Source organism: Raphanus sativus, chromosome 6 (assembly GCF_000801105.2).
Source record: "Raphanus sativus cultivar WK10039 chromosome 6, ASM80110v3, whole genome shotgun sequence".
NCBI classification, from domain to species: Eukaryota; Viridiplantae; Streptophyta; class Magnoliopsida; order Brassicales; family Brassicaceae; genus Raphanus; species Raphanus sativus.
In genome coordinates this window covers 44677558-44691297 of record NC_079516.1, presented here as the reverse complement: position 1 = coordinate 44691297, position 13740 = coordinate 44677558, and the positions used below count along the sequence as shown (strand labels likewise).

General features: G+C 31.2%; 1 protein-coding gene and 1 long non-coding RNA gene across 2 annotated transcripts; both read left to right on the top strand.

Annotated features, from left to right (window-relative positions):
• The first annotated feature begins 1144 nt into the window (after positions 1–1144).
• LOC130495704 (uncharacterized) lies at positions 1145–2629 on the top strand. The gene is made up of 2 exons (XR_008934808.1): positions 1145–1434; positions 2126–2629. It is a non-coding gene; the product is annotated as an uncharacterized LOC130495704 (long non-coding RNA).
• Positions 2630–7708: 5079 nt separating this feature from the next.
• LOC108808617 (WD40 repeat-containing protein HOS15) lies at positions 7709–13679 on the top strand. The gene is given in 11 exon segments (XM_056987395.1): positions 7709–7808; positions 11821–11855; positions 11857–11974; positions 12068–12189; positions 12285–12360; positions 12505–12557; positions 12639–12712; positions 12806–12863; positions 12866–12882; positions 12980–13046; positions 13048–13679. Coding segments are annotated over 11 exon segments (873 nt in total). The 3' UTR covers positions 13201–13679.
• The last annotated feature ends 61 nt before the right edge of the window (positions 13680–13740 follow it).

Below are 13740 nucleotides of genomic sequence, written 5' to 3'. Positions count from 1 at the left end.
ACTATGTATATAAAATAAATAAAAATGTGATATAATTATTATTTTCGTTTTATAAATGATAAATGAGTATAAATTAATGTATAACAATATTTTAGTATTAATTACGAAATTAGATGAACATTTTTACATCAAATTTTAAGTATTGAGATCTTGTTAAAATATTTTTCAGAAAATTTGTTGGAGTTTTTTTCTAATATATATATATATATATATATATATATATATCTAAAATGAAAAGATATCAAAGATATTATGATTAAAGTAGTTACATAGATATAATGTAAAATTAAATGATAGATATAATTTAATTAATGATTTTTTAGGAGATAGTCCATTTTAAATATCACACATGAAATAAGTCTTGACTTCTCTTTTAATATAATAGATGTATATTGTTTTATTTTCATCACGCAATATACAAAATATTACTGATTAAATTTTAAAAATATTTTAAATATAATATGAATATAAATCTTAAAGGGTAAAAAACTAGAGCCAATAATAGTGTTAAGCTGGTCCTGCAACCAATAAAAGCATCTGCAACATCTTCTTATCTTCTTATTTTTTGAAAACTTTTGCATTTCAACAGACTTTCACCCCCTTAAAACACTATTTACTTTTCATTTTACTTTCTATAACTATATATGTTTTACAATAGTATGAAAAACTTTTTATATATCATATTTTAGTACTTATAGTTATATTTTTTAAATGTATTTTGATTATAATTATTTTATTAACACTTTTTGTACTATTTATAAATATATTTGACTACATTTATTTTATTTTCTCAATTTTTTTTATTTTGATATGTTTCAAATAGTATGTTTTATTATCTTTTGAAAAGTTTTATGATTATAGATAAATATTATTAATATTAAAAACTGGAGTGTAAATTACTAATTTTTTTATAAAATAAATTTGAGAATAATTGATGGAGAACCATCCCTTCATTCCTTTATTTTAAAGGTGGACTCCATTAAAAATGAAGGAGCTTATTGGAGATGTTCTAATAGTGTCAAGCTGGTCCTGCAATCTAACTGCAACCATTCATCACTGTGAATAATGACTTAAATGAGCAACAGTTTTAAGTTCACGTGGTGAGTGCTAGCTGTTAGTAATTAATACAAAACACTCAACACACGTATCGAGCATCGAAGGGGCAAGGGAAATTATATCATCTCAATTTCAAGACTACTGATTAGATGGAATGGTTGGTATACTGGGAGTGACACTGACCATTGCCGTGTTTGTGCGTGCATATTAATGTTTTCGATTTTTGAAGTTTGGTCATCGCTGAAAGAGATTACAGTTAAAAAGATTTTGGAGTTGATCTGTGATCTAATTCGTGCTGGTTATTCTGAATATTCATGCAAGAACATGTTTCCTAGAAAAGTTTTGGTTTGATCTTCTGGCTATGTTTTCGTAGAAGTGGTATGTGAATTGGTCTTATATATTTCGACGATGCTGTGCTAGTCTTGTGAGCTTATGCATGAATCTCTCTGTACTTAGTTGTTTAGTTTTCTGTGAATCAGTTTGATATCTTCAATCTGCTTTTGAATGTTAATGTTAATCACATGTGCATTTTTATAATTCTCAGATGTGCATTTTTATAATACTCAGATAGTCGGATATTCCACATGATTATCTATTTAGTTTTTGAGATCTTTCCATATATAATTTTGTTTTAGCTTGTACTCTATGGAGATCAATTTTACTTAATTGTGAGCCATGTTGTAATGATTACATGAAGTATTTTAAATCTGGTCTCTTTTGCAATATAGGTGGACTGTTTTTGTTTTTATTGATTTCCTTTATCTGCACCTTCAAGCTCTTGTCATCAATAGTTTCACCCATTGCTTCATTCTCTAATGCTGAAAAGTTTGTATGCTCTCTAAGGCAAATTCAATTATCAATTAACTACAGTCTCTAGGGGATAATTTTTAATGGGTTCTAATTTGATTCACATTCTCGGTAGTCTATTTAACCAAAACATACATACTCCTTACTTGCTTAGGTTTATTAAACACTATTTTCTTTCTTTATGTAGAGACCAAGATACATGCGTATACTTATATCACTAATTTAACAACTATATGTTACTTTAAAAAATTACAACTATCAGGTTTCTTAATATATGTAAAAAGATAATCATTCACTTCATGAAAGAGTAAAACACAGTGAAAATATAAACACTAAGAGCAGAAGAGACCAAGACCACAAGCGTCAACACGGTATGAATCGCCAATGAGGAGGTACCACAAGAGAGCAGCCCGAGACGGAGCTGAATAACTTCAACCATTGACAACAGAAGGAACACACAGCCCAAGATGGACCACCACCGGCTGCACCAACCACACCGAGACGAAGAAGATCACTGTTGATATTTGCTTTACTAACCTCGTCCGTTTCTTTGCTGTTCAACAAGTTGATGGTTAGCTTCAGCCCTTGAGTCACGAGGGAGGAGAAGAGGAAGAATGCAAATGAGATCACTTCGAACACAACGAGTAGACTCCGCATGATTTATTTGATCTCTGTTTTTTTTTATTGTTGTTCAATACCTGTAGTAACATCATATCTGGGATATGCATATATGAGTAAATCCCTTAATTATCCTTCAAGAACCTCGTTGCCAAAAAAAAAAAAAAAATCCTTCAAGAACCTCTTGTCGAAACTCTAGATTCTAAAACCTAATTATCATTCTGTGGTGGATCCGAGATCCGTCCGTCTCCTTTGCTTTCAATATCTCCGGTTCGTTCTAATAGTTGAATCATACTAAAAGGTCACAGATTCATGTCGCTCGTCCTCCTCCAGAAGGTCGCTGGCAAGACCTAAATGCTTCCACGTTATTGGCCTAGGATTACTGATCAGGAGCTGCAACAAGTATCTGAACAGTATCCTCATTTGTATGTTAACAACATGGTCTTTCTAGTTTCCTTTTCTATATTTTTGAAATATCGCTCTATACTAAGAAGTCCGTAACTGTTTTGTTAATTTCGTTGAAAACACCAACCAATTTTCTAGCCGAATACAATGGAATGAAGAATGCAAAAAGCATTCTTTGATTAATCCCCTTAGTATTAATAGAGGAGCAATTAAAAAGAACAACCTTTAAAGAGTAGAATTATTACCATGTTGCCATTTTGCATAGGTGTTTTCCTCACAATTCACCTCAGCCTTCCTATGCATTAATCCTTAAATTACTAGATTATTTACATTAGTTGCCATCGTTATGTCCCAAATTTACAGCATGATTTTTCATTACATTTTGACTATATTTATTGATTTTTGTTCTTGATGACCTAAACTATGTAACGTAGTGGTAACTGAAACTATGCGGTTTCTTCTTGACATTTAAATGCATTTACGTGCACTAAATTAATGATTGACTGTGTAGAGACAAATAGCAAACTATTTCTATAATTACGACCATGACTTATTCAAAATGTAAATGTTAATGTGTCTCACTCTCTCTCTTACTTTTAGACTGTTAAAATTTTTACAATACGAAAATGCAATTAATATTCCACCATCGAGAAATCTTTTGGTTCTGGTCCACAATTTGCATTCTATAATAAAAAAATCAATATTAAAATGCTAGATCAGTGGTTTACATCTCAATTTAATTTACCGGTTTTCTCAAGTGAGAGTTATGTATATTAGTATTCTCGGGATTTTAGAAGATCACAATTTTATTGAATTAAATATTCAGGAAGCAAATTATTGGATTACACCACACAAATACTTAAACACGTAACAGATCCCAGAAGAGGAAACCGCATAGTAAAGTAGACAAAGTAGAAATAATACCCTCTTATTGTTACAAAGAACTAAAATCCAAATTTAGACATATTCCATAGATTTCATTACACACCGCTTCTCACTCCTGCTTTTTTTTAACGCTAAAGAAATGATCATTGTCGAATTCTGGTTCTTTTGAAGTAGTAATTTGTCCTTACATAAACATGTTTTTAAAAGGTTATCAATCCTCGGCTGTCTAACTTTTGAACCAGAATGTGAATGAATTTTGTTACACATAATAGATATAAACGTGTAAATCTGGCTTATCCTATATATTAACAGATATAGAATATTGTATATATTAACATTAACATTATATTGTATACTGTATATAAATTTAATGATATTGATTTAAATATTTGAAGGCTATTGTTCTTGCAGAACCGTTTCCCAGTTTTGTGACGACATACAATTTGATTCAAAATTGTATGATTGATTCAAAAATATTATATGGGGTTCATATGAGTTAATGTAATTTTTATACTGTTTTCTATATAATGTTTTATCATTAAAGACTATTAGTCAATCTTTCTGATTCCTATATTAATCTGCCATGATCAGTGCTGCAATTATGATTGATAGTAGCGTTTTTTAAACAAGATTGATTGTAGCTTTTTGTTTCCTAATCCACGTTATCTTTTTTTGTATTCAGACTTAAATATTAAATCACGCAAAACTTGATTCACAAGTTTAATCTTTAAAACATTTAATAATTAGTCCAAGATTGGCGCTAATTAACACTATTCACGCAAAGTAATTTCGTATTCAAAAAAAAAAACAAATATGAGATAAACTGATTTAGTGGTCAATCACATTATAAACTGATTTCGTATTCCCTTAAATTGTATATGCAAATTTATTGTTTAAGCAACTGCTTTAGTATATATACACATATGTGGGAGGAGACCCATATATCACTCAGCTTTTATCGTTTTCATATACTTTAGTTTTCAAAATGGCCAGACTTTATTTCGTTTCTTAAAAAATTGTCTAAAATTTTTTCTGAAAAAAAATTGTCCAATTTTTTCTGAAATTTTTTTTCCAATTTTTTAATTAGTCTACCGGCTTCATATATTTAAGTGACCCATTTTGAAAAAAAATTGATAGATTCGTTTATACTTAAATGAACCCAAATCCATACTAATATAATTTTATACAATTTTGTCCTGGTGTCCACTTACAATTTGTCTACAAAAGATAGGATATTATATTTTCTAATTCGTAATGTATGTTTTTGTGTTATCCTTTTTATTTTTACCTTACTTTACGTTTGCATACAATATATATTGATAAATATATTATTTTAATAATGGTATATTAAATTCATCTCGTATCTACTTATAGATTTTATTGTATATAAGTTAAAATATGCTATACTTTTGTTAAAAAATGTGTTTTTTTGTTGTTTGTTCGAAAAAATTTAAAATATGATGTACTTTTAAATATTAAGTATTTTTCTCACTCCGTGGAAGGCGCGGACATATCCTAGTATGAAATAAAACGTGATTCTTTACAAATGATGGTTGCCTAAATATGTAGGCTAACAAAACAAAGATTCTAAAGTTATCTCCTAACTAATCTGTATTTTATCTAGAATAATAGAAAACTAAAATAAAACCAAGCCCACATGGAATACGAACTACACCAGTGCTCTGTTTTATGACACCAATACAGAGGCCCATAAATAAGAAGGATGCACTACAGAACGTGGGTCTGCTAGCTGTTACTACTTTCAAGGCAAAGCGCAAACAAATTTCTTGCACTATTGAGAGATGTGGTGAAAGTATCTCGCAAAACGTCATAAGCTCGAAGAACTGAACAAGACTAGTACGAAGAATCGCTTACACCTCTGGCTTCTGAAAAGAATATTCTCATGGCAAACTAGAGCAAAGAACTGTCAGTGATGATGAATTGAGGAAGAAGATGAAGTCGTAACAAACTTTCTATTTCGGTTAAATGTCAAAGTCTTTCAAAATGAGCTTATTATATAGAGAGCTCATGTACTGGTTTACATCATAATACTAAACCAGACTTAACCAACATTTGATTTACGGTTTGATACACTAATAAGAACTAATCAGAACGCTTCATAACGGTCTTGGCAAATGCAGCAACAACACTTCTGTTGTTAACGTAAAATGCCAAAAGAAATCCCAGATTAGAACAGAATACCGGCTCTGTCATGGCCATACAAGAATTTGAGGTTGGTGACATGACATCTCAAACCGCAAAATGAACCACACAAACAACTCTTCCCACTCTGTACAAAAGCACAAACAACGCTGTCCTTTGGAGCCTTGTTCCAGTGGCTGCCATCGCCAACACTCATAGAAGTGCTGGTCTTTACGAAGATGTGAATAGTGAGATGAGCAATCTCCTATATGGCTATATCCCATTATCCAACCAAAATAATTTTCCCTTTGTAAAAGAGGCTCCTCAAGTGAAACTCCAATGCCATCTTTCAACCAAATCATTGCATACAATGTTGGACAAACCATTCTCTGAAAATCAATAACATCCACTTCATTATGGGAGAATAGAACCAAGTCCCGTGATGGAAGATCACATGAACGCCACAACACCTAGTGGGACGTTGCTTTCTTTGCATTGTTCTCTTTATATTTTAAGTGAATTATTTATGAAGGTTGATAGATACTTTATAACACAATATAAAATAATTTTGAGACAAAGATAATTATCAAATCAATGAAATTGATTTTTAATTTTTGATTAATATTTAGTTATGTATTTTCTGTCTTTTAATTTTGAGGCATTTGCAGATTAAATACAGTCTGGTGGCAATATTTGCAGATATGGAAAAAGAGGAAGCCCAAGCTTCAGACCCAACTTCTGCCCCTGAAAAATACATCGATGCCCCTACGTGGTCTCTCTCTTTTTTATGTGAGAAGCTCAAGAGTTTCGTAATCATTACATGTAAAGTAATGATGAGGAAAAATATATATACACAATAACGTTTACATGCTATGCTATGCACCTACTATTAACCGTGCATTCTGACCAATTAGAACGTGCATTCTAACCAATTAGAATGCCTAAAAAAAACAAATCCTCCTAATATATTGTAAGATGGATAAATCACTTGTTATTAGTGCATTTTAAAATTAAAAACAAAAGATATTTACAAATTTATGGTTCATTGTGTGAGATTTAGTGAATATATATATATGTAGATTCTAGTTAGATTACTCTTAAAAACGATGACACTTGAACACATGGTGATATTTGTTGAAATAGACGGCTAATCTTGGTCTTTAACGGATAAATGATGATGAATCCGGATATATTACATAATGTTGACGACATCACAAAAAATATGTTTGCTGGGTAACTTATATACTAGACGGCTAAGTATATAAATGTCTAATGGAATGAGGATAAATAGCTAGTTATCCAACATTATAGACCAAAAGTAGAGTTAGTAGCTTGTTAATATCGCCTTTGATCTTCTCTTGTACAATGTGAAGCAACATAATCCGCATCAGCGCCGTTATTGGTGAGGGTTTGGCTTGTGCTTTTCCTCACTCTTTTTCCTGCCTAAAGCTGCATCATTGGCCTCGTTAGAGAAACATAGCTGCGCTTCGTCGACCTCAAGGTTACTCTCATGCAGAATGATAGAAATCACACCTACCCATACAATGAAAAATATAACATTTTGATTAGCCGGATATTTAGAGAAATATGTGTTTTAATCGATGATTAGCCGGATAATAGATGTGACACACAGTTTACAAAATTCTATCCGTACAGCTATTTTAGAAAATGTAAGTCTAACCAAATTATTATCCGGTTACTATAGCTAATACAAGTCGAATAAATAACATGACTCAGTTAACCGGCTATGTTTTAGAATTTTGTTACAATGTCATTAATAGCTGGATAACCATGAATGGTCGAAAGCAGGAAAAAAGGTGAGGAATGTGAAGATGTCTACTTTTTTAGCAGTATCCAACGTCCTTACGTGTGCTGCCTTGCTACCATTCCTAGGGGTATATGAAAAATCATCATCTTCAGCACTAGTTACATCGGTTGCAGAGTCTCGTCGTACAGCTTCAGTGAGTGCAGATCATGATCATTTGGAGGGCCTAGACGTATCCGAAATGATTTATGGTGTTGTGAGACAACGGTTCCACCGGAGAGCCGATGAGAATAGGGGTTTCGCCGGAAAAGTAGATGCGATTGAGATTGAAGGATGATTATTCCGGTAATTCATAGTCGGGACAAAATAAGAGAACAAGTTGTAGAAGATTTTAGAAAATGACAAAACGACTGTAAAATTCAGAGGAGAGAGATTGGAGAAAATGAGGTTGCGGAGAAAACAAAGGGGATGAGAAAGATGTAGGATATAATTACGAACTACTCCCTCTGTTCCTAAATATAGGATTTTCTACACTTTTTCACGTTTATTAAGACTATAATAATTATTTGCACTTTATTTAATTATTTATATCATTTACACACTTTCCAATAACTGTTTACCAATAAAATTTAATCAGTACAACTTTTAATAAAAAAAGAACCTCAAAAGTATACAAAACTACCTTAAAAATATAGAAAATCTTATATTGTGGAACAAAGAAAAACTCCAAAAAATCCTATATTTAGGAACGGAGGGAGTATATAGTGATGATATTTTTCATTTCGTCTCTTGCTTCACTTGTAATGATGAAACCTAATGTATCAAACTAGTGAATAGGGATAGTCTGGTCATTAAGAAAAAACACGTCGCCTGTTAAACCAAAAATCCATCCTAGCAATTATGTTTGTATATACACTGCAATTTCTCTTTAATTTTTAACTTTTTTATCAGAAGTTATTTTGGATAATAAGAAAATATATGTATATATAAGAATTAGATAGATGATGACATGTTAAATGGGTTTGGCCCAATATCCCCTATATATTATTTTAGGAGCACTAAAAGAAAACAACCTTAACTTGATGTGTTATTTACACAATGCCATTTCCTAGGTGGCATCCTCACATTCACTCTCACCCCTATCTTAATAAAACCCTTTCATTACTAGACTAATTACATTATTTTGCCATTGTTAAATCAACCAAATTTTGTTATAACATATGAATCATTGTTACTATCATTAAAGATAATAAAAGATGATTAATTTTTCAATCAATCATTTATGTTTGATTTTGTTTTTCCATATATAACAAAGTCACGTAGTTTCCATATTAAACCATTTCGTAGAATGTTGTGAGAATTCAGGTTGACCAATTTTTTCATATATAATTGCGCTTTTCATTTCTTATTCAAAATAAAAAAATTTATTAGTAGGTTTGTTTTATAGTAACTGCACTTTTCATTTCTAAAGTGCAATTATATAAAAAAAATTACTGATACTATATGTATATAAGAAAATTTACTGATACTGTATGTATATAAAGTTCGGATACTCAACATTCCGTACCCCATTATCAAATACTGAAACAATGAATAATGCTCATAAACCATAAATATTTTTTAACAATGTATAAAAAACTAATATGGACTAAATAATAAAGTTCCTGTGATTTCAAATCAGCGTTATTAAAGCTGGAGTACGCTTGCATAATGTTAACGTATGCGTTTCGTAATAACCTGTCAAAACGTAGAACTACAGCCTTATTAAAGACTGTTTGAAAACTGTTCTTGATTCAAGCTTTCAGAAAGATTCATTTACTTGTATGAACCTTTAATATTTTTTTCTCCACTTAAGTTCGAGCATCTTTTTATAAATATAATAAGGGCTGAAGCTGATAGAAACAAAATGATCTTTCCATGAATACAGAATATTCCAGCTAATTGAAATCAAACTCTATCATATTTCAGCTAAATGTGTAAGTATCCTCTTATTATTAATCATCGTCGACCATGGCTTCATGTGCAATGCAAAAGATGAATTTAATACTCCATATTGATTCCTTTTTTCAAAACATATCATGCATTTATTCATATATTAGATTGATAGTTACCATTTTTGATAGGTATCATGCAATTATTCTTTGAAAAATATATATATATGTTAAATCCTTACATCTCCTTAACAAACTATGAGCAATTCAGTTACCTCATTTTAGTACAATCATAAATACAAATATATATTTCTCTAAATCCTATACAACAAAGGAAGATAAATATGGTAATTTGATATGAAACAATATAAGATAAATTAAGATTGTCTAAATATTTTATGAAGAGTTCCATTCGAAGTAGATTTTTTTTTTGGTGCAAATGTTAAAAATTCGATGTAGACTTTGACATATAATTGGTAATATTAGGGATACTTGGTATATGATTTAAAAATTAGAAAAGAGATACTTTGTTAATATATGGCTACATATTGTATATTTTCGTCACTACTATAAAGACAAACGTCGGATTGATATATAAAACTAATCCACCGAAAAATATTTCAAGTATTATTCATGAGATATAACTTCACATATTATCTACCAAGGTTATGTCTTGAAAAAAAGTTAACTATGTCGTATCAACGCATTTTATTCAATCGTAAATATAAAATAAATTTAAATAGAAGTTATATTAATGAAAAATCTCTATATTTATGATTACAATCGAAGAAAGAAAAAAAAACTAAATATACTAATTATAAATGCTTAGAGCGAAAATCGTGGAGTATAAGTGTATAAAATTAATGATTTAATTCAAGTCTGCCGATTCTGCTTGGATATTCACAGGTTGTATATCAATTCATAATGATGGTTTTTTATATAGAGAATGTTAGATTATGGTTAATATTTTATTAAACAAAATTTGGAAAGATTTTGATGCCGAGGTAACATAACCAAATCAAATGGATATAAATACAATGTTTTAATAGAAAAATGAATTGATTACAGTTATCTTTATATATGAAATGATTTACCTAATTAGAGGTTCTTTGTGATTTTATAACCTGTGTCATGGAAAGTTTTAAATTATCTTCAACCTCAAACTGCGTGATTGTAGTCAGGATTTAGCCATAATTAGGGAGATTTCAATTTTTCTCTGATTGACATAATCAGCCAAATACGTATATATACCCCCTTTCATGAAGGCATGAACACACACCGATTCACCATTGGCGAGCAGATAATTTATTTTATTTTTTAATTGAAAATATGTTATAGCTGATTTAATATGTGCATTTTGTTAAAAAAAATTCATAATAAGGTCGATTGAAGAATACTATTAACATTGATGGTTTTTCGAAAATTGTCTTTGAGTCCAATGATGTTTCAGAAATCGACGATTTCAGACTGAGGTACTACATTTTGTTAACAGATTTTGTTCAATGATGTTTTAAATTTTCGATAAAATGATTTTTGGATTCCTCATAATAGGATTGCAAATGAAGGATTCTAATGGCACTATTCACAGCAGTTTTTAGTAATTTTTAATCATTTTATGTTTTGTTATATTTTGTTTCAGCATGGTTTTATTATTTATTATGTTTCGTTTTATCTTTTATTTATGATTTTTTAATGATAACAATTTTATATTCTATATCTATGTTTTATGTATCTTTAAATGATAATTTTTTTATTAGTATCCGCTTACTCTTATTGATTCACTTTCACGATACAAGTTCCAAGTAAAATTGTAAAACTAATACACAAGTTTAAAAATAAAATTGAAGATCAGTTTAATTTTTTTTAGTGAATTTTATATTTATAATTTATATTAATTCAATTTGACCATCTCTAAAAATCTATTCACTCCGCGCAGGGCGCGGGTTATCACCTAGTGTAAGTTATTAGATAATAGAACCATAGGTCGGAGAAGAGCAAAATATATCAAACCTCTTTTGGAGGGAGGGACGAGTAATTTTTATTTTTGCTGTTGGAGATGTCATTCACTGACCTCAGTGGAATTGAATTTTCTGATATTCCGATATCTTCAGGAATCAGATAAGCCTCCTCTGCAATCTGTATCGTTGGCCAAAAAATTTACTCACGTTTTTTGGGAGTTAGCTTCTAAAATTTCAAATGACTCTTTATAAGCATTAAGCACTCCGAGCAAACACAAGGGACCTATTTTTTTCCCTAGAGTGGAACAAGAAGGGTGATTATCTTCTAACCGGAAGTGTCGATAGAACTGCTGTTGTTTGGGATGTAAAGGCAGAGGAATGGAAGCAGCAATTTGAATTTCATTCAGGTAGCTTTTTTATTTTTTTGGGGATTAAACATCGATTTGAATCAAGTTTTCTCATTCATATGATTATGACATTGGATGTAATTGCGAGTATAGGGCCAACACTTGATGTTGATTGGCGCAACAATGTGTCTTTTGCAACGAGTTCTACGGACACAATGATCTACCTATGTAAGATTGGAGAAACTCGGCCCGTCAAAACCTTTGCTGGTCATCAAGTAATGTCTCTCACTCATATCTTGTCATTTAAGTCCTATTATCAGTCTGACGTTTGTCTCATCACCAATCATACACGGTGATTCCATAATTGCAGGGTGAGGTTAACTGCGTGAAATGGGATCCTACCGGTACTTTACTGGCCTCATGTTCTGATGACAGTACTGCTAAAGGTTTTCTGAATTAATCTCTTTAAAGTACCTTTTTTATCTCCCGTTGACTTAAACACACATTTGTGTTCAGTATTTATCTGTCTCCTTATCTTGTACGTATCTTTTTATTCAGATACGGAATGTAAAACAACACAACTTTTTTTTTTTTTTTTTTTAAACAACACAACTTTGTTCATGACCTCCGAGACCATACTAAGGTATACTGTATACATAAGGTGTTGGAGGAATGTTTTTTTTTTAATAGTGTCTAAGGATATAGATTATTCTGTTATATTCAGGAGATTTATACAATCAGATGGAGCCCTACAGGACCAGGGACCAACAATCCTAACAAACCGCTAACTCTTGCAAGGTGATAAAAAAAATATAGAATACCTAGAAAAAAAAAGTAAAGTGACATTGTGTGTAACAGATCTCTCTGTGTTATTTCTTTGAATGTGAGCAGTGCATCATTTGACTCAACAGTAAAGATATGGGATGCAGAACTCGGAAAGATGCTATCTATAGTCTCAACGGCCACAGGTAAAAAACTTTAGCCCTCGATATGATAATTGATGATTTGTTGTTTAACCTCATTAGTAGTAGCAAAATCTGAATTGGTGATGATAATGATATGAAGGGACGCAGTATACTCATTGGCGTTTAGTCCAAACGGGGAGTACTTAGCGAGTGGGTCAGTGGACAAACTCGATACACATATGGTCACTAAAAGAAGGCAAGATAGTAAAGACATACTCAGGAGAAGGAGGAATTTTCGAAGTGTGTTGGGACAAGGAAGGTAACAAACTGGCAGCTTGTTTCGCTGATAACTCGGTCTGTGTTCTAGATTTCAGAATGTAGTTTTTAGAAGTGTAGTAGGAACCGTCTTAACACTCTAATTCCTAGCCATATTTTGTAACTGCACATATATTTATTATAACGCTAAACTAGAGAAGAAAGGCAAAACTGTACTTGAGGTTAGATTTGATTATCCTAAATTGGTTCATGGTACGTCGAATAACGAGTAATAATTGCGAGAAAACAAACTGCATAAAGGTAAAAGTATTTGCATATGCATATTATTCAAATTTAGTTGTCCACAAGCTGTACTTAAAACTGAAAGTGATTAGTTTAGTACAAACTGAGAGAGCTATCGCGGACAGAAAACTATAAAGACTTTGGAGACAGTCTGTCTTTATGTCCGTCGTACGTCCCGGTTAGGTAAAAACAGTGGAGCACGTGGCGGGAGCTGACGGAGTGAGCAACCACCACGCCAAACACGCTTCTTCTTATTCCTAACCCATTTCATTTTTGTTACTGCTAGTGCTCACCCCGTCTCAAACATTTAACCAGAAAATTCCAAACTCTATATAAAATGGTATCACTATCAGATATTGTAAA